This window comes from Amphimedon queenslandica, unplaced genomic scaffold (assembly GCF_000090795.2).
Source record: "Amphimedon queenslandica unplaced genomic scaffold, v1.1 AMPQUscaffold_13421, whole genome shotgun sequence".
Classification (NCBI taxonomy): domain Eukaryota; kingdom Metazoa; phylum Porifera; class Demospongiae; order Haplosclerida; family Niphatidae; genus Amphimedon; species Amphimedon queenslandica.
This window is the reverse complement of record NW_003546343.1, coordinates 89,104-113,053: the sequence shown is the minus strand read 5'-3', so window position 1 is coordinate 113,053 and position 23,950 is coordinate 89,104. Positions and strand designations below refer to the sequence as shown.

General features: G+C 36.4%; 10 protein-coding genes across 10 annotated transcripts in view; 7 read left to right on the top strand and 3 right to left on the bottom strand.

Moving 5' to 3' along the window:
- The first annotated feature begins 29 nt into the window (after positions 1-29).
- On the top strand, positions 30-1,923 carry LOC100639781 (mitochondrial chaperone BCS1-like). The gene is made up of 4 exons (XM_003386402.3): positions 30-221; positions 271-379; positions 615-705; positions 911-1,923. The coding sequence occupies exons 1-4, from the start codon at positions 66-68 to the stop codon at positions 1,818-1,820; spliced, it is 1,266 nt and encodes a 421-aa protein (XP_003386450.1). The 5' UTR covers positions 30-65; the 3' UTR covers positions 1,821-1,923.
- Positions 1,924-1,932: 9 nt separating this feature from the next.
- Positions 1,933-3,576, top strand: LOC100637253 (tropomyosin alpha-3 chain-like). Its single transcript, XM_003386382.3, has 6 exons — positions 1,933-2,197; positions 2,253-2,386; positions 2,571-2,673; positions 2,724-2,857; positions 3,221-3,261; positions 3,332-3,576. The coding sequence occupies exons 1-6, from the start codon at positions 2,081-2,083 to the stop codon at positions 3,415-3,417; spliced, it is 615 nt and encodes a 204-aa protein (XP_003386430.1). The 5' UTR covers positions 1,933-2,080; the 3' UTR covers positions 3,418-3,576.
- A 45-nt stretch (positions 3,577-3,621) lies between these two features.
- LOC100636999 (3-ketodihydrosphingosine reductase-like) lies at positions 3,622-7,574 on the top strand. The gene is made up of 12 exons (XM_003386380.2): positions 3,622-3,762; positions 4,649-4,782; positions 4,835-4,875; positions 5,045-5,460; positions 5,522-5,614; positions 5,662-5,772; positions 6,576-6,671; positions 6,725-6,838; positions 6,897-7,023; positions 7,076-7,176; positions 7,238-7,357; positions 7,401-7,574. The coding sequence occupies exons 4-12, from the start codon at positions 5,344-5,346 to the stop codon at positions 7,491-7,493; spliced, it is 972 nt and encodes a 323-aa protein (XP_003386428.1). The 5' UTR covers positions 3,622-3,762; positions 4,649-4,782; positions 4,835-4,875; positions 5,045-5,343; the 3' UTR covers positions 7,494-7,574.
- LOC100637126 (myosin-2 heavy chain-like) lies at positions 3,649-5,127 on the top strand. Its single transcript, XM_003386381.3, has 4 exons — positions 3,649-3,762; positions 4,649-4,782; positions 4,835-4,875; positions 5,045-5,127. The coding sequence occupies exons 1-4, from the start codon at positions 3,649-3,651 to the stop codon at positions 5,125-5,127; spliced, it is 372 nt and encodes a 123-aa protein (XP_003386429.1).
- A 90-nt stretch (positions 7,575-7,664) lies between the features above and the next one.
- Positions 7,665-9,178, top strand: LOC109581755 (uncharacterized). The gene is made up of 2 exons (XM_019996135.1): positions 7,665-8,111; positions 8,265-9,178. Exons 1-2 carry the CDS (start codon positions 7,859-7,861, stop codon positions 9,050-9,052), a joined length of 1,041 nt encoding a protein of 346 aa, XP_019851694.1. The 5' UTR covers positions 7,665-7,858; the 3' UTR covers positions 9,053-9,178.
- A 49-nt stretch (positions 9,179-9,227) lies between these two features.
- Positions 9,228-10,266, bottom strand: LOC109581756 (uncharacterized). Its single transcript, XM_019996137.1, has 2 exons — positions 10,108-10,266; positions 9,228-10,044 (listed from the first exon to the last, which is right to left on the bottom strand). Exons 1-2 carry the CDS (start codon positions 10,136-10,138, stop codon positions 9,332-9,334), a joined length of 744 nt encoding a protein of 247 aa, XP_019851696.1. The 5' UTR covers positions 10,139-10,266; the 3' UTR covers positions 9,228-9,331.
- Positions 10,267-10,339: 73 nt separating this feature from the next.
- Positions 10,340-14,805, top strand: LOC100639655 (HEAT repeat-containing protein 4-like). The gene is made up of 13 exons (XM_011405473.2): positions 10,340-11,117; positions 11,193-11,453; positions 11,539-11,674; positions 11,857-12,251; positions 12,693-12,890; positions 12,948-13,052; positions 13,223-13,321; positions 13,371-13,442; positions 13,499-13,594; positions 13,651-13,750; positions 13,854-14,043; positions 14,184-14,396; positions 14,511-14,805. The coding sequence occupies exons 1-13, from the start codon at positions 10,431-10,433 to the stop codon at positions 14,707-14,709; spliced, it is 2,751 nt and encodes a 916-aa protein (XP_011403775.2). The 5' UTR covers positions 10,340-10,430; the 3' UTR covers positions 14,710-14,805.
- Positions 14,649-15,274, bottom strand: LOC105312659 (probable thioredoxin-2). The gene has a single exon (XM_011405476.2). It carries the CDS (start codon positions 15,251-15,253, stop codon positions 14,858-14,860), a length of 396 nt encoding a protein of 131 aa, XP_011403778.1. The 5' UTR covers positions 15,254-15,274; the 3' UTR covers positions 14,649-14,857.
- A 12-nt stretch (positions 15,275-15,286) lies between these two features.
- On the bottom strand, positions 15,287-17,720 carry LOC100636872 (small nuclear ribonucleoprotein-associated protein B'-like). The gene is made up of 7 exons (XM_003386379.3): positions 17,658-17,720; positions 17,227-17,487; positions 16,889-17,000; positions 16,041-16,115; positions 15,892-15,978; positions 15,526-15,642; positions 15,287-15,469 (listed from the first exon to the last, which is right to left on the bottom strand). Exons 1-7 carry the CDS (start codon positions 17,658-17,660, stop codon positions 15,453-15,455), a joined length of 672 nt encoding a protein of 223 aa, XP_003386427.1. The 5' UTR covers positions 17,661-17,720; the 3' UTR covers positions 15,287-15,452.
- Positions 17,721-17,780: 60 nt separating this feature from the next.
- LOC100639530 (receptor-type tyrosine-protein phosphatase F-like) overlaps positions 17,781-23,950 on the top strand; it is an 11,062-nt gene continuing 4,892 nt past the window's right edge. Inside the window, exons 1-13 of the mRNA XM_019996121.1 lie at positions 17,781-18,187; positions 19,694-20,047; positions 20,089-20,433; positions 20,503-20,838; positions 20,892-21,209; positions 21,267-21,560; positions 21,625-21,948; positions 22,013-22,315; positions 22,401-22,697; positions 22,773-22,961; positions 23,028-23,120; positions 23,197-23,508; positions 23,599-23,701. Of these exons, the coding sequence (XP_019851680.1) occupies positions 18,097-18,187; positions 19,694-20,047; positions 20,089-20,433; positions 20,503-20,838; positions 20,892-21,209; positions 21,267-21,560; positions 21,625-21,948; positions 22,013-22,315; positions 22,401-22,697; positions 22,773-22,961; positions 23,028-23,120; positions 23,197-23,508; positions 23,599-23,701 (3,359 nt within the window). The 5' untranslated portion in view covers positions 17,781-18,096. The remainder of the gene's footprint in view (positions 18,188-19,693; positions 20,048-20,088; positions 20,434-20,502; positions 20,839-20,891; positions 21,210-21,266; positions 21,561-21,624; positions 21,949-22,012; positions 22,316-22,400; positions 22,698-22,772; positions 22,962-23,027; positions 23,121-23,196; positions 23,509-23,598; positions 23,702-23,950) is intronic.

The following is a 23,950-nucleotide window of genomic DNA, read 5'->3' as shown; positions in this document are numbered from 1 at the left end:
GCGGTTCCTTATGGGTGGGACTAGGTTATAAACTAGTTAATTAACACCCACGTGTGAACATCCATATGCCTCTCTCCACACTTCTCAATGGTTTAAAGGATAATCCTTACTTTGGGGCTGGATTTGGGCTAGTCGGAGTAGGAGCAGTCATAGCCGGACTGAGGAAAGGGTTTCAGTGGGGGAGTGTACTCTTTAGACGCCATTTTATGATTACATTAGAAGTAACACTTACACTAATTAACATTATGAGTAGTTAATTAATACAATCAGGTCCCTAGCAAAGATAAGAGTTACCTCTGGTTGTTACAATGGATCACTACTCATGCTCGGCGATCACAACATTTGTCAGTTGAAACTACATTTCACCAATTAGACACAGGTAATTAAATAATAGTTTAAGTAATACTTTGATAGTTTTAATGTTTATTATGAATAGTCTAATCCTGTGTGGTCTATGTTGAATTGTGGTTAAGTGTATGTTTTCTCTTCCTTCTCCCTTCCCCCTCATTCCCTCCCTCTCGCTTTTTTTCTCTTCCTTCATTCCTCTACCTCTCCCCCCTCTCTCTCTCCCTCCCTCTATCTCTCTCTCTCTCTCTCCTTTGTCTTTGTTTCAGGTAAAATCAACACTGAGTATCACTTTGTTCCAAGCCCTGGTGTTCATTTCTTTTGGTATAAGAGAACATTAATAAGGGCAGAGAGGAATAGGTAACAACTGTTCCTATGTTACTAAGTGTGTGTACCTAATTGTGTTAACAAAATCATTACTGACACTAATATTGTTTGTACTATCAGTGAGGTATGTTATGCACCTGCTCCTTCTGACCGCTGCCAACTGTTGTGTGTCCCTTTGTTGCATTTTCTGTTTATTTTGAGGAAATACTTAAAATACCTTATATTGTCTCTTTGGTAGAGAGAAACAGATGATTGATTTGCAGCACGGAACTCCCTGGGAGACAGTCACGCTGACATCAATTGGCAGAAATAGAGAATTATATTTTCAAATTTTATCCGAAGCACGCCAGCTGGCACTCCAGAGCCACGAGGGAAAGACTGTGGTGTATGTTGCAGCTGGTGCCGAATGGAGACAGTTTGGGTACCCAAGGAAACACCGCCCACTGAGCTCCGTTATTCTGGATACTGGTCTATCGGACTACATTGTTTCTGATGTAAGAGAGTTCATATCTAACTCACAGTGGTATATGGTGAGGGGGATACCGTATCGACGTGGCTATCTCCTTTACGGTCCCCCTGGGTGTGGCAAGAGCAGCTTCATCACGGCACTAGCAGGAGAGCTTGATTACAGCATATGTCTATTGAACCTCAGTGAGAGAGGATTATCAGACGATAGACTTAACCACCTACTTAGTATAGCTCCTGAACAATCTATCATACTCCTTGAAGATGTCGACGCTGCTTTTACTAGTAGGGAAGATAACGAAAGGACAAGAACAGCTTATGATGGTCTGAGCCGGTTGACGCTTAGTGGATTACTCAATGCTTTGGACGGGGTTGCATCTGGCGAAGGTCGAATTGTTGTAATGACAACCAATTATCGGGAGAGGCTGGACCCTGCGTTGGTTCGTCCTGGACGTGTTGATGTAAAGGTGTTGATTGATTATGCGAGTCAGTATCAATTGGAAGCCATGTTTAATCGTTTTTATCCGGAGGCATCTTTAGAGAAAGGACGATTATTTGCATCAAGTGTCCTATCTGTTAGGAATAATGTGAGCCTAGCTGAGATCCAGGGCTACTTTATGCACCATAAAACTAGTCATGATGAAGCTCTAAATAACACTAGCACTTTACTCAACAACCAATAGTACTTAACAATTAATAGATGTTATTATTATTATTATTATTATTATTATTATTTATTGCTATTTTTAAGGTGTTTTATTAAGTAGTTAGTAAGGTATAATGAAATTTTGAGGTTTCATTGGAGTATAAAAACTCCCACACTCTTCCACTTGACCACTAATCTCAGTAATCTGCTCTCAACTGTGCCAAGACAAGAATTTTGAGTTGTTTGCCCTCACTATCTTCTTTTAGTTGAGTCCTCTAGCTGAGATTTTGATAAATAATGGCTGAAAATATTAAAAAGAAGATTGAAAAATTCAAGAAAGAGGCAGATGACGCAAAACAGAAAGCAGAAGAGGCCGAAGCAGAAAAGAAAGAGTTGATCAATGAGTTAGACAAAGTTAGTGACTAAAGAATGATTCACCATGAGTGTAAACTTGCCTGTGTTATCATAGAAAGATCAAGAGATAGATGATTTGAAGCGAAAACTAAAATTGATGGAAGATGACCTCGAAACGACTGAGAGGCGGTTGGAAATAGCCCAGGAAAAAGCAGATATGTTTGAAAAGCAACTTGATGACACTCAGAGGTATAATAATAATAATATTGGTTTTATTTTAATTTTTTTCATGTGGTATGTGTGGAAAAGTGAAACCACATCAAAGCCAGTGCTAGTGTTAAACCACTTGATTATGATTACTGTGTGATGTACACTAGACTGGGCAATAAACACTATCACTACTTGAATGCATTGTTAATATTATATTTTTTAGAGAGACAAACCAGCAAGCATTTCGAGAGAAGTATGACAAAGCTACCGAAGAGCTTGACAAGCTTCATGAACAGCGAAGCGCCATGGAACACGAAAAAAATGAAGTAAGGGGATCTTTGATTATAATTATTGATTTAACTCGATGATTATGCAGACTGAATCTAAATGCAAAGATGCTGAGCGCAGAATAAAGCTCCTTGAAGATGATTTGGCTATGGCTGAAGAGCAAGTAGACAAATTAAAGGACCAACTTAGTGAGTCTGATCGGGCAAATGATGAACTTTCAAGGTAAGAGCAATATTTTGGTTACCACTCGTGTGATTAATAAGGGCATGCATTGATGAAATAAAAACAATAATAGAAAGGATGGCTAAACATAGATGTTGTTGGTTGTAGTTGGCCTTTCAGATTAATTAGAGTGTTACAAAACATTGCAGCAATTTCAAACACCTTAGCTTTTGTTATTCATTGCAGAGAAACGAAATCTAATTACACGAATCCCTTATGAGTGAATTCCTAAGCCACTTTTACCAAATTTGGTCATACTGATCTGTTCTTGTGGTCTGTACTAGTTGTAGGATGATGATTTAACTACAGTACTACATCATCATCATGTCATTGCATTAACTGTTGTGTTTATAATTTTAATAGGGAAAAGGACTCTCTGAAATCTCAATTGGATACTGCTGAAAGTAAAGCAATGATAATGATATCTATTATTATTATTATTATTATTATTATTATTACATTGTATTATTGTAGAGGACCTTGAAAAATTAGAAGAAAAATATGAAAAAGCAAAGCAAGAGTTGGATGAGACGATGGCAACGCTGGAGGAATTAGGATAAAGAGACAAAATTCATTCTCTCTTACAATAATCGTTTTTAGTATACCTCAGGACGTGTAGAATTATTATTATTTTTTAGTACTGAATTTTTGTGTGTAATTATTATTACTATGGTCATTATTATTATGATCATTATTTTTGATTATTAATAATATTAACTAACATTCTTGAGTTATTAAATCCTTTGAATAATAAATACAATAATACATGCGGTTTGTGGTGTGTGTGGGAGATGGAGCAGTTAAAGAAGAGATTGGCGGCCTATCGGGACGAGATAGAACAGCATAAACAAAGAGCAGACGAGGCAGATGAAGCTAGAAATAAGGCAGAAGAAGAAAAGGATCGGGTGAGAAATTCCGGCGTTGAAATATTCTTAATAAACCCTAGTCTCATCTCCCTTATGATATTGATTTTGGTATTTTGCATGAATCCTTATCTATTGTAGATGGAATGGTCTTTATAAAAATGACCTGATATTACTTCGGGATGAATCCTTCTTTTGGCTGCCAATGCAAACACTCTGCCATTACTGTAGATATTGGCATCGCTCCCAGCCCTTTTTCTTCCCCCCCCTCACTCATCCTGTTTCTCTCTCTTCCTGTCTCTCATTCTCTTTATGATGTACAATAATCTTGTTAGACAGACCCTAGACTGAAGGCTGTAGCTAGAGTGATATAGCAATAATACGATATGTGACTCAAATTTGTGGTATTTCACATGTTCATACTTCATAGCTATACATTATCACACTCCCTCCCTCTCTCTATACCATCACAGCTATAGAATACAGTGTCATGCTCAAAATTAATCTGCTATACCATTCCATCATGCTTTTACTATTATGTTTATTGTCCATGTTGCTAATTGACATACTACAATAACTGTTGCCAAATTAATAATTCTGTCATGTTGCAAGTTGGTTAGTGATGATCGAATCTTCTTTCATTTTCTTCTTCCTTACTAAGAAAGACTGTAATTATAGGCTCCAGCTACACCAATTGTTGCCCACTTTGTTACATTAATGTCTAGACTGCCTATCTTCTATATTTTGACTGTCACATTTGCCTGAAAACTTGCCAGAATATTGTATCATAGATGGTATAACCAAGAGTCTTTATTAAGCACAACAGAATCTAATTGTACCTTTATGTAGTTATTGCAACTATTATCCTTGATATTATTATTTTTATTGATTATTTATTATTATTATCATTATGTGAATTATATTATAGACTCAGTTTGAATTGGAAGAAGCACTGCGTAAAATCAAAGTACTTGAAAGTGATTTAGATACAGCGGAATCTAAGTTAAACAACCAGATATCTTATAAAAAGGCAGCAGATGACAGATGTGATGAATTAGAACAGTAAGCAATAAATTATTAAAATTACCAATATTTCAATATTATTTTTACACAGGAAGCTTAAATCTGCAGAGTATGAAATTTCAAAACTAGAAAGTAAATCTATTATCATTTTGCAGTGTTATTGTATTGTGTTAGCCAGTGGATGAAAAATAATAAAGACAAGATTAATAGTCTTATTTATCCTTGAGCATAAAACACGTTTACAGATACATTATAATAATTGTAGTTTCTGCTGCCATTATTATTGTTTTGATGTGTATAGCTGATCTGGAGACGGTAAAAAGAGAGAAAGAAAAAGCAGATAATGAGCTAAAACAAGCTCTAGAGGACATCGAAGGAATATAGAGTTTTAATGATGAATTTTTGATCTAAATTATTAATTTCAAACTCATTTAATGTTATAGTTTTTAGCTATCATTCCAGATTTCCAGTACAATTAATGTTCATATAGATTATTGTAAATGTATTAATGTAATGCTGGGTCACGTGAGATCATAATTAGTGGGTGTGGCTATGTGAATTGTCAGGGGTGTGGCTCATTGTGCAAAATTAAAAGGAAGGATGGAGTGTTGTCTAACTGTATTGGGATTCATTGCTGGCTTAATAGCAGTATCACTTGTAGTATCATATTTAAATTCAATGAGGAAGAAACATTCAATAAAAGGGAAGCATCTGCTGGTGAGATAAAAGAAAGGAATGCATTTTTTATATTTTTTATTATTTTTTGCTTTTTAATTAGATCACTGGTGGATCTAGTGGTATTGGTAAATCAATTGCAATTGAATCCTTAAAGAGAGGTGCTGATTCTGTGACTCTCTTAGCTCGTAACAAAGTAGCACCTGTTAATGATGACGAAATTGTTCAATTATTAGTTTACAGGATAAATTGAAACTTGTAAAGGAAGAGTTGGAAAAACAATTTACGAATAAGTCAATAAATATATTATCTGTTGATGTCGGACACTCCGATGCTGAAAATGTCATTAAAAAGGTAGGAGGTACCTAATCAGCAAGAGCGTAATTGAGTGTTATTAAAAACGAACCAGTTTTTGAAAAATACCCAAGGCTATAGCCTGTGGTTTTTTCCAAAAAATGGCTCCGAAATTACCCCAAATTTTTATTACATTTTCTGATACATATTGATGTCCTTGTGCTATGTAGAAAGTTTGAACTGATTCCAACTTCAAATTTTCAAGTTACGGCCATTTTAAGAAAATGCCAAAATTTGGAAAAGTACCCTGTACTATAGCCCATGGTTTTTTCCAAAAAATGGCTCCGAAATCATGTCAAATTTTTATTACATTTTCTGATACATATTGATGTCCTTATGCTGTGTAGAAAGTTTGAGCTAAATCTGACTTCAAATTTTCAATTTATAGCCATTTTAAGAAAACGCCAAAATTTGGAAAAGTACTCTGTACTATAGCCCATGGTTTTTTCCGAAAAATGGCTCCGAAATCACCCCAAATTTTTATTACATTTTCTGATACATATTGATGTCCTTATACTATTTAAAAAGTTTGAGCTGATTCTGACTTCAAATTTTCAAGTTACGGCCATTTTAAGAAAACGCCAAAATTTGGAAAAGTACCCTGTACTATAGCCCATGGTTTTTTCCAAAAAATGGCTCCAAAATCACCCCAAATTTTTATTACTTTTTATGATATATATTGATGTCCTTATGCTGTGTAGAAAGTTTGAGCTGATTCCGACCAATATTTTTTTTGATATGAGCATTTTAAAAATTCCCAGTTCTGACATATAACATTGATTGTATATGTTTATTATTAATAGCTTCTGAAGGACATGCCACCAGTTGATGTATTGATTAATTCAGCCGGTATTACACACACTGCATCATTGACTAATACTGATAGAAAGATGTTTGAGGTAAGAAAAAAGAGGCACTTTAGTTTATTAGTTATGGTCTATTTCATTCTCAGTCATTGTACGCTACTAATGTATTGGGAAGTGTGGCTGTGACAAGAGCCATCCTTCCAGCAATGAAGGATCGCAAGTCCGGCCATATTGTCTTCATATCTTCTCAAGCTGGTCAAGTATGATTAATAATCAATTTATTTGTTATTATTATTATTAATCACCTTTAATGATTAGTTCCCAGTGTATGGCTATACTGCTTACTCAGCTACCAAGTTTGCTTTACGTGGCCTAGCTGAAGTATTGGCAATGGAGTTAAGACCACATAAAATAAGAGTTAGCATTTCATTTCCTCCTGACACAGGTAACTCATTATATTATCAATAATGATATTCCTTATGTAATAATTGGTAAAGATACTCCACAGTTGGATGAAGAGCTTAAGCAGAGATCAGGACTAGTCAAGGAGCTGGCGTCATACAGTCAAACTATAAAACCAGAACAAGTTGCTAGTGAAGTAAGTACTGGGTTTTATTCAAGATACTCCATCCAGAGAATGTTGTGTTTTGTATTGTTAGGTAGTGAGTGGAATAGAGAGAGGAGCTTTTGGCATATATCACACTTTTGATGGATTTATGTTGAACACAATGACTTCTGGTGCAGCTCCATTCTCATCACTATGGGAACTATTTGTACAAGTAAGCATAATGATTTATAATAATAATGTAATTTCTTTTTTAGGTTATGCTAATGGGACTCTTTAGGTTGGTTGCTGTCTGCTACTTGTTCCAGTTCAATAGAATTGTGAAACGTAATCTTAAGAAAAATAATTAATTTATAATAGCTGCAAATACTTTTAAACAATTCTTTATTTTAGCATTGAATTTGGTAGTAGATTTAATTAGAATAACTTTACCCTGATAAAATTAATTCGTAACATTGTAGGCCATGCTGTACACATGTGACTCAGGCCAATCAACCAGTTTATCCAGTATAACTGGTTTAGGAGCCTTCTTTTGAAATCGCTGACAAAGAAATCATTAATTGCATTTGTGATGGTGATCATATTAATGTGAATGCAGAACAAACATACACAAATGCCATACAAGCACTGTAGCACATCATAATATGATTTTCCTGTTAAAAGCGATTTGGCATTAGTGTCTTAACTCCATAATTGGCAAAGGACAAGACTCAGAATGGCTGCAAAGAAAGCTGCTACAGTAACCTCAATCCTAATTCTACTGACAGCTTTTAATATTCCTGAAGGATTAGGATCTTATTGCATGGCTACTGACTGTACTAATACTGGATATCATCAAAACAATGGACTGTCCCTCTATCTTAGTGTCTGCTGTGCTATAAGTAACTTGGGACAGACTGTTACTATCAGGGACAATGGCATTTCAAAGTACATCCTCTGTCCTAAATTAAGACCAAAGTCTTGCCCAGGTAATTATGCATGCATACATATGAGACTGACTGAAGGAATTCAGATGGACTTTGTGAGCTATTTTTTTCTAATCGAAGAATTGTGCAATGTAAACATAATAATATGCATGTAAAGCACTTTTAAAATACTTTAATCTACATTTCAATTTGTAGAACTGATGTCTTGCCAGGAGATTCTTGAAGCTAATTCTGAAGCAGCATCTGGTGAGTATTCTATTGCTCATCTAAACAGCACTGTATACACTGCCTATTGTAAAATGGACATCACTGACTGTGGAGAAGGAGGATGGACAAGAATAGCTTACATCAACATGACTGAACCTGGAGCTTCATGTCCTGATGGATTAGTCACTAAAGACTATAATAACATTGATCACAGTGTCTGTGGAATCAATCTCGGTGGAGCAGGATGCCTATCAGCATTCTTCTCTACTAATGGTTTGAACTATTCTAAAGTGTGTGGACAAATCAGAGGATATCAGTATCACTCACCAGATGCATTTCAAGGATCTTTGTCAGTTGGTCTCGATAGCTATTATGTGAGTGGATATTCTATTACTCAAGGAGACAATCCTCGTCAACACATATGGTCATATGCTGGCGGTGTTTATCAGAATGATATTACTCAATACGACTGTCCATGCAATACAGATTTCACTCTTAATCTCCCGCCATCCTTTGTTAGCAATGATTACTATTGTGAAGCAGGGCTACCAGTAGGACAGGCATACTCTGCTCTTCTTTATCCTAATGATCCATTGTGGGATGGTAAACAGTGTCTTGGATTAGAAGGCCCTTGTTGTACTAATCCTAAAATGCCTTGGTTTAATAAAGCAATAGAAGGAGCTGGTAGCAGCTACATTGAGGTGAGGTCGTGTACCAGATTTGGATCTGCAGGTGGAGATACTCCACTGGATATACTGGAGTTGTATGTCAAATAGTCATGGGACGTATTGAACTATTTTTATGTCATTGTGATTGCTATATAGCCTGTTCATTTTGTTATTCCCTATTCATTATTAGTATTTTAATGATGCTTTTATTAAATATTTTATGGAAAATATGCATGATTAATTGGTTATACCACTTCACAGGATCCATGCTGCAACCAGTGCATAACAGTTCAATTTATATTTTACTTGATTAAATACAATTATACAAACACAACAGTTCAAAGCAAAGATTAATAATTTTCAAAAGTAATCTATGTTAACAAAAATTCATTGAAGTGCCTGCATTACATCATCAGGATTGCTTGTATCTCTGTAGTTTTCAAGGCCATCCAAAGTACATATTACAATCCTATCACCAGCCCATTCTCCTTTTAAAGAAATAGAAGGATAAAAAGCCTCACAACCACCTCTGGTAGAGTGAGTCATCTTAATGAACAGCCCATCCATGACACCGTTGAATTTATCATTTGCTATTATGTCCCACGTTGTTGCTTCTTTAGCAGGATATGCCCCTGGGTCAAGGTACTCTTTCTTGTCAAGATTGACGACTTTCATGGCTTTGTCCTGACATAGTTCCTTCACTTTTTTCTCAATGGTAGCCATGCACTCACTGTCGTTAAGGGTATCTCGTATTTTTGAAAAGTCAGTCTCCTCAAAGCTTTCAGCTAAATGATACAGACATCCTGATTTCCATTCTCCATGAGGTGGAAAGGGACTGTAGTCAGAATAGTCTCCAGTAACAATGAGACGATCACCTGCCCATGCACCCACTTTCCTTTGCCTGAGATAGGCAACATCAATTTTGCTCACAAAGTGTTTGGGTAGCAATCTCTCAAATGCACTTGGTTGGTACTGGCTTGCATTGTCACCAAGAAAATTCAAACAGGACTGTTCCAGAGACTGTGAGTTATCACCCAAGTCTAGAAGGAGCAAAGCCAGCCCTTGTTGAAAGAACTGCCAATCCCAGATAAACTCAAATCCTTTGAGGAAAAAATGGCGCACAGTTTGGGATTTAGAAACATTAACAAATATATAATACTGACCCATGGCTCTTCTGATGCAGGCTATGTTCATAGATCTCACTGAGTATTATGAGCGAACGTTGACTATAACTTGACTTGACAAGTTGTGACCAGAAAGCTGAATGAATGTGAATGAGGTGATTGTCTGATTGAAGTCCTTACACAGACAACCTGCTTATATATGCAAGGGACAGACAGACTGAGACAGTGTTAATGGACTAATGGTTATGGTTAATGCTAAGCTGCTAACTTGATACTCATTGCAAGCCTTTGCAAGAACATGCGGATTCACCGGATTTGCAAAGAATGGGCGTGTTCTTCTGTTGCATAGCAACAATAAATAAATGGCAGAACTGTACGCTTGTGGATCCAAAGTCAAAATCCCACTACTTGGACTAACGGCCTCTCTCCCTACTAATATCAAGAAAGAGAGGCGAGACAAGGGGAGAGAATGTGTCCAGAAAGGCTGGTCTGTCTTTAATATCCCAAGAAGAAAGAATCTGGTGACTGAATTAAGCAACAGCTTGAGGTTCGAGGACTCTGTGGTATCTACACATTGTCCCGAGGCCAGGACTTATGCAGAATCACTAGGAGACTTGCCTTTACTGTGTCATCCTCTCAGAACGAGATCATTTGATGCAACACTGCTCCGTTCCCAATCACGTGACTTTAGGCAGAGATCACGTGATCAGGGTCGCTGTGGGATGAGAGGAGATGGCAATAAGCACATGCCGTGTCACCTTAACACTGACGCTGATAGTATCACTAGACGCACTCGTCCGTCTTCTCTTGGAGAGTCCCATCAAGCAGAACCTGTTTATAAAACCAGTCAGGGGAACTCTAAGGTACCTCATGAATCTTCGGTCGAGAAGTGGGAGGAGCTTGTTCTTGGAGGTGTGTCAAAATTGACGGCAGCTAATTTGATAAAGAGAAAAAGTAAAAGAGGAGGAGAGAAGGACGATGATAATAATGAAATAAAAGAAAATGAAAATAAGATAGCAGAGAAAGGGAATGATGCAAATGTATTAAAAGTAAGTTATTTTATTAGTTAAAACATGTACACAATTATTAATTTTATTATTATTATTATTATTATTATCATTTAGGTTCTTGAATATGTTCCTCCTAGACGTAGCTATCTTGCTGAGCTGGCATCAGGAGCAGTACCAGTTCATGTTAAAGGTGTCAACGACACCATACTACTGAGCAACAAAACTGCTTTCAGGAAGGTCCTGCAGGCACACTATCCCAAGGATCCTTCAGAGTTCTTAGGAGATACTAACGAAGAGGAGTATACCCTTTATAACCAGTCAAGGAAACCTGTTTTTGGCTATAGGAGATGGGCAGGATTACCAATACAAATATGTGTATGTTACATCTGATATATATCCCTACATTTCAACCATTTCTTCTCTCTTCTCTTTCTCTCTCTCTGTTTGTCTTTCTTTCTAGACATCAGGCAAAGCTCAGTGGTTAATGGCTGATGCTACATCCAGCACTGATTCTCTGCCACAATTTAACGATACTAAAGAGCCAGGGAATTTCGAAGACGTTCCTGAAACAAATTCCAAGAGACTAGTAAGAGTTGGTAAGTATTCAGTATATGTACATGTATATAAAGTTTTTACTCAATGAATAAATTTTATTTGATTGCAAATAGCTGCTTTTTTACCATATAAATTCTGAAAGCAACGCCATGTGATGATTAATTGTAATTATGAACATTATTATTATCGTTATTATTTTATTGTTTATTTAATTTATTCATAGCTCAAGAGTTATTAGATAAATGGAGTGTCCAAACTCAAAAACAAGATCACACTAATGAATTTATTGGCTCATCACTGAACGCAGTCAGCTCCAATACTCAGGCCTATGGACTGGGCGTGGCCATTCAATTAATTATTAATAAACTGATGCGGCTGTACAAGAAAGAATCGTCAATCATAATGACATCAAGGAAGAGAAGAGATGATGAAGATGGGAGTAAAGATCTTCTCCCTGAGTCTATATTAGCACAAGTGTATCGATTATTAGAGAGTGACGTGGTGAGAGTGAGAGTATTGTGTGCCATTATACTGCTCTGCTGTTTGGATGAGCCATTATTCAACAACAATAATAATAATAGCAGCAACGATGATGATGATGATCCTAGGATTGAAAAGGTTAGTTATTTTTTAAAATTCATAAAAAATCCAAACTTGATCGGAATCAGCTCAAGCTTTCTACGCAACATAAGAACATGTATATGTATCAAAAAATGTAATAAAAACTGAGAATTCTCTCCTAGTCATTTTTGGTAAAATTTGGCCGATGACCCTGTACTATAGTACAGGGACTTTGGCCTGATTTTGGAGCAACTTTAAAAATTCATAAAAAATCCAAACTTGATCGGAATCAGCTCAAACTTTTTACACAACATAAGAACATGTATATGTATCAGAAAATATTATAAAAACGAAGAATTCTCTCCTAGTCATTTTTCATGAAACACCCTGTACTATAGTACATGGTCTTTTCTAATTGATAGCTTTACTCTACATGTCAATATAGTTCGATTGATTGTCTATTTTTATAACACCTTCATTTTATTTGTATCCCTACAGTCTCTGAGTGTCCTTCATTCTTGTGCTGAGTCTTGTAGTATCACAAGTGCCGAGCACTGGGCTGCCATACAATCGCTAGCCATTAGTGGAGTGTCCAGTCATCATGTGGTCAAGGGACTACTAGCAGCTGCCAACTCAGACTCGTCCGACATCGTACAGGCCAGCACCATATTGCTGTCTGAATTAAGTAGAAATACTGTATGTTATATGTCATAATTATCACCTGATATTATTATTATGTTTTTTTAAATGTAGAATTTAGTGAATGCTATACTCCTGGAGCAGCTGAACAGCAAAAGTTGCAAGGACAGATACACGACTTGTAAACTGTTGCCAGAACTGTATGGAGGAATAAATAAAGTGAGAGAGAGAGGAGAGAGAGTGTGAATGAATATAAAGAGATTCCTACATTGGCTTTGACTTGTCTCCCTAGAATTTGATTTATTTGATTTTTTAATTTAATTTGCTCTCCCACCACCCCTTGGCAAGAAGCAATTAAAAGTTTAAATATTATTACTATTTTCTCATAGGACGTGTGTAATCGTCTTGTTACTATCTCATGGAATGACTGGAGCAGTGATGTTAGGGTAGCTGCAGCTCAGGCATTAGGCAGAACTGGACAAGCTAAAGTATAATTATTCATTTATTAATCATTATTATTATTATTATTATTATTAGTTAATTCATGATGAAATTGAAAGGAGGTTGAGAATAAAAACTGAAAGCATCAGACTTGATGCATTAAAGAAGGTAATAATAGTAATAAATAATAATAATAAATTAATTTTTGTATTATTACACTCTAGCTTCAAACTCTACAGCTAATGACAGCTAGGTTGATGCCAGCATTCATTGATACATTTACTGATGACCACATCTCAGTCAAACTGCAGGCTATTTCTGTAAGAGAGAGAGAAAGAGAACAAGAGAGAGAAGCTATCCATCCTTCCCTCCATAGGTAGCTGAGGCATTAATGTTGATCGATGATGATGTTATTAAATCACTTGCCACGCTAATGGAGGACACGTCATGGAAAGTAAAAGCACATGCAATAAGAGGTGAATATACATGTACATGTACGTGTATATGATTGTGCAAATACACTATGCCAAATTAAAACCAACCAATCACTAAAGATTTACATGTACTCGTCCTTCATAGCTATAGGGACTCTAAAAGTGAATAGACCTGATCTGTTGTCTCATCTCCTCTGGGCAGTGAGGTTTGAGAGACTCCCTCAAGTAAGAGCCGAGTCATGCAATGCTCTGAGACTGTTAGGAGTTAAGAATGATAAAGTATCCGGAGCATTGAGAGATATATTGATTGTTGAAGACAATGAACTAGTTATCAAGTAAATGCAGTTTTTATTTTAGTGTACATGTACATGTACTTATATGCAGTTATGTGTAGAAAATTGTACACGTATGTCATTCATTTCCTCTCTCTTCTTTTTTACAATTCCTTTCTTTGTTCTCTCTCTCTCTTTCCCAGTGAAGCTAAGAGAGCTCTGGTACACTTGGGGTATGCTCCAGTTGCTGAAGATACAATGGCTGACTCAGTATGTGCTGAAGTGAAGAGGCTAGGCTCACAGTCGGCCATCACTCAAGAGATACTCTCACTCCAAGAGAATGAGATGGTACAGTACATACTACAGAGACCCAGAGGATCTCTAAGCACCAGGGATTACTTTAACAAAGAAATAAGGTAAGTAGTGGAGCTACTATCAAGAGTACTATCTATATACTTGTTCTATTTCTTGTGAATGTTTTTGCTATAAAATTAATGCTTCAAAATAATATTCGTTTTATTTTTTTCTAGACATAAGTATTTCCTGACAAGACGGATACACACAGGAGGAGGAGGAGGTCCTAAGCCTTCATCACCTCCGGTGGCCCTATCATCAGATAGAACCAAGACTTGGTCGCCTGATGTGAAGTGTATCGACGAGAAATTAAATACGATAAAGAAAAAGTGTCAATTAGACCCAGGACATATTCTAATAAAGTCAAAGAAATAATAATAATAATAATAATAATAATAAATAAATAAATAATATTTAATACATAGAAGCTTGAGTGGCACGTCAAAGAAATCAATGTGAAATACTTTGCTGTACATAAGTTATGCATTGAACAGGTACATATAGCACTAGTCGGTTTCGTGTTTTATTCTTTTGGTACAAAGTCTTCAATTTCCTTATCTGAAATCAGCCCAAGGAATGAAGTTATCATTTTCCCATCTTTCATGAGCATAACAGTAGGCACTGCTGCCACTCCGTAATTAACAGCTAGCTCCTGGTGATGGTCTATGTTCACTTTAGCTAAATCCACTTTGTTGTCCCGACTGTTGACTATCTTGCTGAGCTTTGGTGCCAGGTCGCGACAAGGCCCACACCAAACGGCGTGGAAATCAACCACCACTGGCTTCTTATTCTCAAGAACTCTCTTCTTGAAGTCAGCATCATCCTTGATGTCATACTCGTCTCTACGAGCTGCTGTCAAAGAGATATGACGAGTTTGGAATCTTGTTAGTCTAGATACACACCTCAGCAAGGACGCCATTTTAATTTTATCAGGCACGCCCACATCAATTAATTAAGCAGACTAATAAACATGTAAAACAACAAAACACAACAACTAAGGCATATCGTAGTGACTGTCCATTCTTAATTAATTAATGTCAGCTAACGAAACAAAGGTGACATCTTAAAGGTATAATATGAGAAGAAACAGAGACACAGAAAAAGAGAGGGTAGCCATATTACCTGGGAGGTGGGCCTACAAAGGAAAAAGAGTATATAAAACTAAAAGGTTATAAATGTATCGTCTCTCACCTCTCATTCCTGGGGGAGGGCCAGGAGGTGGCATACCAGGAGGGCCAGGGATTGGCATGCCAGGTGGGGGCATACCACGCCCCATCATTGGAGGCATACCAGGAGGAGGAAGACGACCTAACGATCAAAAAAAAAAATGAGAGAGTGTGTCCCAATACTACCACAGTGCAGCTGGAAAAACTTGAATTTGAAATTCTGAGCTAAAATAAACTATAAGTGGAATTTAGGTGTGAACTGTTTCTGATGCACCCAATGACTATACATGTGAATGCTTTCGTGGAGTTACGTACACTCCAGCAAATATATTTCCCAACTATACGGTATTGTTTTTTAAAAAAGAGGAAAGGAGAAAGAGAGGGTACGTACCATGAGGAGGTGCATCAGGCATTACTCCAGGAGGTGGTCTGGGTGGCATACCAGCTGGAGGAAGATTAAATGGAGTTGGTCCACCAGCTACAGAAGAACAAGAAACAGTTTGAAAGACGTACAGCATTTGAATTAATGATTTAACTCACGTCCTGGCTGACCAGGAGGAGGAGCCATTGCTTGGGGAGCTGGTCCACCCACACCTCTCACAGGACCAGTCAAACCTGTGACATATTACAAGAGAAAGACTATCACTCATTATTAGTATAACACATATACAATGTACATATAAAACAAATTCATACAAGCAGCTGTATCTTTCATATTGCATGTCACTCAACACTTACATCTCCCTCCCTCCCTCCCTCTCTTTCCTTTATTGAAAGTGAAAGTAGATAGAAGTGCACATCAGTAACTTGTTATCGTCTTGACATATCAACAGTTATAATAAACAAAGTGACACGGAACATAAATCAAAAAGCATGATTACAAAGGAAATAATAATAAAGCTAAGGAGAGAGAGGCCACGCAATGGCACTTTTAAAATAAACAAATACTATCGTTTAATGGACAGTAAGGGAATGATAACATACAAAAACTAACTCACTTACATTATTAAACACACCATTATACAACATAAACACACAGAGACACTAACAAAACTAAACCCCTTGACTAATGGACTTTGGGGTATACAGACTAGCCTCTATATAATGGACACTTATGGACAAGAAAGTGTCTCTGTTATACAGAGGTGTCCTTTATGTGGAGGTTATTTTATACAGTAAGGAATGTAATTGGTACACTAGGTGCTGTCCGTTAAATGGAGGTGTACGATATAGAGAGTGTCCATTAAGAGAGGCTATAGTGTACATGTTAAAACTACACGTTGTGTGTGTGGGTGTAAGATAATGTGTATTATTAAAAGGGGAATATATGACACTGAGTGACATTATGTCATCATTTCTTTGTCTGTGTGTAGATTGTATATACTAACCAGCTGGAGCAGCAACAGCAGTTGGAGCCATTGGTAGACCCCGACCGGCAGCACGGCCCATTCCAGGACCAGCTTGAGGAGCTTGCTGAGGATGAGCCTGTTTAAACCTATCCTATGAACAGGTGGTGATGGTGAAGAGGGAAGTGGTAGTTTAGCAAATTTTTAGTGATTTTAATTTGACAAATTTGTGGTCATACATGTGCGAAATGGCAGGTTTAGTTTTTGGTAATTGGCTACAAAACATCAAATTTGTTAAAATTCCTTTCCCTTTAAATCACCAGCTATCATACGATACAGGAACATGAATGGATGACAATAAGAACATTATCACTACTTACTCTTGATGGGGGCGGGCCCTCTATTGTCAGGGATACTAGATTCATTCCCCTCAATAAAACGAGTCCCAGTGTTCTCTTTTCCTCTCGTTCCGGTAGCTTTTGGTTCTTGGGACGTATCTTTCTAAATTCCTCACAATCGGCGAGGACAAGATTAAGGTGCTGATCAAATGCCATGAATGTCCCAACGAACATACGACCATCAAGCAGCGTCACACGTATCCTGTGGTGCATGTGCTGCAATAACTTTGAACTTTTACCCAACTAAGAGAGAGAGAGAGAGAGAGAGGAGGGGGAGAGAGAGGGTAGAGAAAACAGAGGCATGATAAAGACTTGATAGTTTAAAATTTGTCGCATATAACGGTCCATTTCAATATTTCAATGCAAATGGTAATGTACATGTACATGTAAAATTATTAAAATTAAAAACTTACCATCTTTATGCCCTTCCAAGATGTGTCGTTCTTACCACGTTGCTAGTTCTTGCGCATGCGCAATAGACTCTGCCGCCATGTTTTAGGAAAGGTCACTGTCAAAATGGCTGATAGTGTAACTTAATAGAAACTATCCTGGAAAAGACTCCTCTTCATTATATAGAGATGATATACATATAAAGGAGAGAAAGCCTATACTTTTTACTTATTGTTTAATCGATATAGTTTTAAATTGCAAGAAATATAAAAGCCAAATGCTCCACAATGCTCCACGTGTCCGCATAATATACAGGAAGCTTAGAGGAGGAGCTAGTCGCCTAATATAATAACTGCTAGCTCAGTTTGCCAACCGCCCTCCTCTCTTTCGGCTCCTTCTCCTTGGCTTCTGGTTTTATTATTCTACTCTCTTTATTATCAATAGGGTTTGCTAGTCGTGCTTATGTTCAAGATGTGGAGCTGTTCTCTCAGCTCTTATCTTATCGCCTGCTTCCTTCTCCTCGCCATTGTAACTGGACCAGCTAAAGGGAATGGTAAGCTCGCCCCTCTTCTCCTATTACCTCGTGTCTCTTCTCTCTCTCTTTTGTGATTAATAATACTACTGCACATGTAGATTCATTGTCTAGAATTGTATTGTTAATAAATGTACTAATGAATGTTTACATCTATATTATACATGTGTTTTCATCTAATATGTCATCTTTTATGTTTATTTTGTTTTTTAAATGGAATTTTAAGTGATTTGTTAGTTTTGATCCTTTAAGAAGATTTGTTTTGTTCCTTTTATGGGAGCTTTGAAAGTTTTTAAATTATTAACTAATAGCTTAGCTTGTTGTTCCTTAATTTCATCTAATGATATGATATCTCCCTCCCTCTCTCTTCCCCTCCCTCCCTCCCCCCTCTCTTTCTATCTAATCGTCCCACCAATTTCTTTTTCTCTGGTATTGTTTTTGTTTATCATAAGTTATTTCACTGCTTATGGAAACATCGTTAATTATTTTTAATCATTGTTATTCTTGAGTGTACTCATAAAATACGTGTGTGTGTGTGTGTGTGTGTGTGTGTACTTGGTAAGTTATATACTCATTTTAGTACTAAGACTTGGAATTCATCCATGTACATGTATGTGTGTGTGTGTGTGTGTGTCTTATATTGTGTTTTTGTTGGTGTTTTGTTGGATTTATGTGTTGCACATTCTTGTTTTACAAAAGAGGATCTGTTGGTTTCTTTGGTATGATATGGTGGAAGTGTTAAATGGTGTGACAGTGTGACTTGTGTCTGCCATTATACTAACACCCTCTCTCTCTCTCTCTCTTTCTTTCTTTCTTCTTTCTCTCTCTTTGTCCCCCCCCTCCTTCTCTCTCTCTCTCCCTAATGTTTTCTCTTCATTATTCACTTGTAACTGTATACAAGTATATAGTTTCAGTATCAGAGCTATTCTTTATTATTGTTATTATTATTCACATCATATGTACAAGTGTATGTACACACACATCACTCCTCTACTATATACAGTATGATAGTCGTGTTCTCACTGTCTGTTTTATATACATGTACATGTGTAGATTTGCACAAGCAAACTTTATAATATAAACTTGATCATTGTTGAATTTGATTATCAAATTAAGGGGATGTTGTAATTGTATATAGTCATTATTATTATTATTATTATTATTATTATTATTATTATTATTATCACTATTATCATTATTATCATTATTATAGAAAGTAAGTAGTATTATTACTATTATCATTATTTATTGTTGTGATTATTATTATTATTAATAGTTTTAATTGTATTATGATTTAGCTTTCATTATTAATATAGAAAGGAAGGAAGGGAGTGAGGGAAGGGATGGGGAGGGTTAGAGGAAAGGGTGTGTGTGTTTGTATAGTTGGTTATGTTTGGGTAACTTCCCTTTGTGTTTTTTACATGTAAACATTAAATAATATAAATGATATTAAGGAGCACGTTGCTTTTTTTTAGTACACTTAACTTAATACTCCCTTTCTTTTTTCCCTCTCTCTCTCTCTTTTAGATCTCTCCATTACTTCTGTTACTGTTTCTAATAATGCTGGCTCACCCTTAATTGCTGGTAGTACTGGGTCATTTGATATCACATGCAGCATTAATTTGACTTGTAATGGAAATTGTAACGATACTTTAAATATATCTTGGACCCACAATGACCAGGCTATTGACACCTTTTTATTTGGAGCTAGTTATGATATGGATATAGATCTAATTAATACTATGGGGGATCGCACAGATATGAGTACACTTACCTCTACTACCCCTGTCAATATATCTCATGCTGGAATATATCGCTGTAATGCAACGCTAAGCACTGCAGGTTCTTCTATGAATAGTACTGGAACAGTAAATGTTACAAGTAAGTATAGTTTATGTAGATTATTTTTTATTATTTTCCAGTTCCTACTCCAACTGTAACTGCTAGTGCTAGTACTAATCCTGCAATTGTTGGTAGTAATGCACAATTAATCTGTGCTGTGACACTGCCTAGCTACAGTAGTTATAGCTCAGCATCATCAGATCTTTATGTCCAAGTCATGTGGAGTAGAAGCCTACCGTCAATAATATTACCAGCTGCTATGAATACTGTAAATGGTATTCACATGTTCACTGGAGTTTCTGTTAATGATAGTGGAGCCTATACCTGTACTGCTAGAGTGTTTTACAATGGAACCAGTCCTTCTTACATGTATGTTACTAACAGTGCTGTATCTGATGGAGATTCCACTACACTTGATGTTAAATGTAAGAATGAAATTTTATAATAACATCTATTGTGATTTATCTAATTGTGATATAATGTATTTTCTATAGTTCCTACTCCAACTGTGTCTGCTGATACTAATATTACTGATAATGTGTTAGCTGGTGGTGATGTAGAATTATTGTGCAATGTAACACTAACTAACTACAGTTCCAGTATATATGGTTCAGTAAATATTACTGTCACTTGGGACAGAGGAGTTGGTTCAATGAATTACACTGCCTCAATAGCTAGTCAGACATTCTCACGTACACTCACTGGTGTATCAACTAATGGTAGTGGAGACTATGCTTGTACTGCTCAAGTTATTTATACTGGAATGCAATCAAACATAGTTAACAGTAATGTATCTGCTCCATCCACTGCTACTACTCTTAATGTTAAAAGTAATAATAAGTTTATTATTTTACATGTATTTATTATTATATTTAATGTATAGTTCCTGCTCCTATTGTTTCTCTAACATCAGCCTCAGTTGCTGTTGGAACAAATGCTACAATAACATGTACTGTTACCATTTCTCCCTTTGTTGATCTGAATGGATTAAACTACATGACACGTACTGTAACTCCATCAACTGGTGTTCTTGGATCTATTCAAGATATTAATACTCGTACTCAAAGTTTTACTTACACTATCAATAATGCTATGAGTACTAATGGGAGAATGTATACCTGCACTGTTGGATTGAGTCATTCCAATGCTACTATAATAGCATCAGATGATGGAACAGGCACTGGTATTATCTATGTATCAAGTAAGTCATTGATAAAGTATTATTATTATTAATTATTTATTATTAATTTTTGATAAGGTGTTACTGTTACTCCAGAGACTGTTACTAGGTTAGATGTCTCTCCATATAATGAATTCACTCTCAACTGTACTGTTACTATTACTCCTTCTCCTAATAATCCTCAAATAATGTATTTATGGACTGATGGCTCTCAAGAAGTATCCAATATGCAGAGTGGAGCTACTGAGAATATATTAAATGTTGTTGCATCAGTGATGGGTAGCTTCACATATACTTGTAATGCAAGTATCACTGTGAATGGTGCTGATGGTACAGCCATGCCTAATGATTCAACCAGTGTTACTATTAAAGGTAAATGATAATAATAATAATTAATATTATTATTATTATTATTAATTATTATAATAATCATTAGGTCCATCTCCTCCAGTCCAGCCTCAGATAGTTTCAGTTACGACTACTCCATTCACAGCTACCATTACATGGAATGTATCAGCAGTCTCCTATACACCTGAGAGCTACACTATTATGTATAATTCTGATGGTTTTTCTAACAGCACTATTGCTAACATGACAGCTCTTGATCCACCATTGGCATTCATCACAGCTACTAATATTCAGTATACTTACACTATTCAAGGGCTAAGCAGTGGTATTCAATATAATTATTCTATTATATCTAACAACACGAATGGATCAAATATTAGTATTGTTGATTCCTTCGTTACTTCAGATGCTGGTACGTCTATTATAAGTATTATTACATTATTATTACTAATTGTTTGTGTTTTTATTTCTTTTAGCCCCATCTGCTCCATCTAATGTAACCCTAACAACAATAAGCTCATCAGCGTTGCGGCTGTCATGGGATAATCCTACCCCATACACTGGTGATATTACTGATTTCAATTACACTTGCCGTGGTGTCAATGACACTGATTTTGTCCCTTCATCTGACACTCAGTTTGGTAATTTTATTAACGGAAACAGGGTTGTTATCCTCAGCAATTTGAAGCCATTCAGAGAGTATTCATGTAACGTTACAGCTGCTACTAGTGCTGGAGTTGGTCCTCCTGCCACTGTTAATGGAGTCACAGGGCAAGCTGGTCAGTTTATTCTTTAAATGTATCTCTTCTATTTTATCCTCTTCCCCCTCTCTCTCTCTTTCATCTTTCTCTCTCTCTCTTCCAGCTCCTAGTGGTCCTCCATTAAACTTCACCATTACACCAACCAATTCCTCTTACTTGTATTTGACATTAGCATGGAACCTACCTTCTCCAGAAACTGCCAACGGGATCATAACTAGTTATAGTTACGTCTGTTATAAAGGTGCTAATAATCTTACATTTGGTGTTGTTGATGGAACTAGTGTTGACATTACATTTACTAGTATCACACCTTTTACTAATTACAGCTGCAATGTTAGTGCATCAACTGTCGCTGGCACTGGTCCACCTGCCAGTCAGTATGGAACGACTGCTGAGTCAGGTATTTATAATAATAATGTACTACACTCTACATGATTGATTTCTTTTCTTTTATTCTCTCTCTCTCTCTCTCTAGCTCCTACTGAAGTTACTTCTCTAGTGTTAGGTCGGTCTAATGATACTTCATTTAATGTGATGTGGAGTCGTCCAGCAACTGCTAATGGTGTCATTAGATATTATACAGTTTCTATACGTTACTATAGCAACATGACTACTGTTAAAAATGCAACCACTACTGATACTAAACTCTCTATTAATCAATTACGTAAGTCAATGAAGATAATAATAATAATAATAATAATAATAATAATAATAATTTAATATCCTTTAGGTCCAGAGGTTCCTTATGTTGTGTCTGTCAATGCCACTACTAATGGAGGGACTGGACCAGCTGCCAGTCAAACCAACTTTACCAAAGAAGGAGGTGCATTTAATTATCATCTTATTTTGTTATCATTATTATTATTATTGTTGTTGTTGTTGTTACTTTTTGTTATCAGAACCTGGTCCAGTTCGTAACGTTACATTCCAAAGGATATCCCCAACGTCAGTGAATGTCTCTTGGATGCCATTGACACTAGAAGAAGCCAAAGGATTCGTTACTGGCTATACAGTAACCCTCACTCCTAGTACTAGTAATAACAGAAAGAGGCAGAGTCCCATTACAATGACAGCTGAACCTGATCAGTCCTATGTTGTGTTTACTGGACTCTCAGCTGAGGCTAGTTACAGTATTAGTGTCAGTGGTAGTACTGCAGCTGGAACAGGAGAGTCTTCATCAGGACCGACCATACCCACAGCTGTAACACCTAGTAAGGAGAGAGGAGTGGAGTGGAATGGTTGATTTAGTGAATTTATTATTTTTATTTTTTTATTCTTTTCTCTCTCTTTTATATTACCAGCTGATGGTGGTAACACAGTGGTTATTGTGGTTGTAGTCATTGTCCTATTATTGATAATCATTGTGACAGTTATTGTTGTAATTGTCATCTTATACTTCTTAAGGTAAGTCTATATTGATTTCTCTAAGTCTCCTCCTCCTCCTCTTAAATAAATAAACTCTGTGTGTGTGTGTGTGTGTGTGTGTGCGTGTGCGTGTGTGTGTGACCTGTATTTATAACAGTGTCTAATGACCCATGTATAATGTGCTGCATTAGTAATACATGTAGTATATCATAGTGTCATTAGTGTGTACTTTTGTTGCTGTTACTGTTGTATAGGGTTAGTATTTTGTGGTTTGTTGCTTCATTGATT

Coding starts and splice junctions, on each gene's coding strand:
- LOC100637126 (XM_003386381.3), top strand. CDS start 3,649: ATGGAGCAGTTAAAGAAGAGATTGGCGGCCTATCGGGACGAGATAGAA. Junction 3,763..4,648: donor CAGAAGAAGAAAAGGATCGG/GTGAGAAATTCC, acceptor ATTATATTATAG/ACTCAGTTTGAATTGGAAGA. Junction 4,783..4,834: donor AGATGTGATGAATTAGAACA/GTAAGCAATAAA, acceptor ATTTTTACACAG/GAAGCTTAAATCTGCAGAGT.
- LOC100639781 (XM_003386402.3), top strand. CDS start 66: ATGCCTCTCTCCACACTTCTCAATGGTTTAAAGGATAATCCTTACTTT. Junction 222..270: donor ATTTTATGATTACATTAGAA/GTAACACTTACA, acceptor TAATACAATCAG/GTCCCTAGCAAAGATAAGAG. Junction 380..614: donor ATTTCACCAATTAGACACAG/GTAATTAAATAA, acceptor TCTTTGTTTCAG/GTAAAATCAACACTGAGTAT.
- LOC100636872 (XM_003386379.3), bottom strand. Junction 15,979..16,040: donor TCCTCCTGGTCAGCCAGGAC/GTGAGTTAAATC, acceptor GTTCTTCTGTAG/CTGGTGGACCAACTCCATTT. Junction 15,643..15,891: donor GCCTGATGCACCTCCTCATG/GTACGTACCCTC, acceptor TTTGATCGTTAG/GTCGTCTTCCTCCTCCTGGT.
- LOC100637253 (XM_003386382.3), top strand. CDS start 2,081: ATGGCTGAAAATATTAAAAAGAAGATTGAAAAATTCAAGAAAGAGGCA. Junction 2,387..2,570: donor CAACTTGATGACACTCAGAG/GTATAATAATAA, acceptor TATATTTTTTAG/AGAGACAAACCAGCAAGCAT. Junction 3,262..3,331: donor TCAATTGGATACTGCTGAAA/GTAAAGCAATGA, acceptor GTATTATTGTAG/AGGACCTTGAAAAATTAGAA.
- LOC100636999 (XM_003386380.2), top strand. CDS start 5,344: ATGGAGTGTTGTCTAACTGTATTGGGATTCATTGCTGGCTTAATAGCA. Junction 7,024..7,075: donor TTCATTTCCTCCTGACACAG/GTAACTCATTAT, acceptor TAATTGGTAAAG/ATACTCCACAGTTGGATGAA. Junction 7,177..7,237: donor CAGAACAAGTTGCTAGTGAA/GTAAGTACTGGG, acceptor TTGTATTGTTAG/GTAGTGAGTGGAATAGAGAG.
- LOC105312659 (XM_011405476.2), bottom strand. CDS start 15,253: ATGGCGTCCTTGCTGAGGTGTGTATCTAGACTAACAAGATTCCAAACT.
- LOC109581756 (XM_019996137.1), bottom strand. CDS start 10,138: ATGAACATAGCCTGCATCAGAAGAGCCATGG. Junction 10,045..10,107: donor CTGCATCAGAAGAGCCATGG/GTCAGTATTATA, acceptor TTTTCCTCAAAG/GATTTGAGTTTATCTGGGAT.
- LOC100639655 (XM_011405473.2), top strand. CDS start 10,431: ATGGCAGAACTGTACGCTTGTGGATCCAAAGTCAAAATCCCACTACTT. Junction 13,322..13,370: donor GCAGAACTGGACAAGCTAAA/GTATAATTATTC, acceptor TATTATTATTAG/TTAATTCATGATGAAATTGA. Junction 13,443..13,498: donor GACTTGATGCATTAAAGAAG/GTAATAATAGTA, acceptor ATTACACTCTAG/CTTCAAACTCTACAGCTAAT.
- LOC109581755 (XM_019996135.1), top strand. CDS start 7,859: ATGGCTGCAAAGAAAGCTGCTACAGTAACCTCAATCCTAATTCTACTG. Junction 8,112..8,264: donor AAGACCAAAGTCTTGCCCAG/GTAATTATGCAT, acceptor TTCAATTTGTAG/AACTGATGTCTTGCCAGGAG.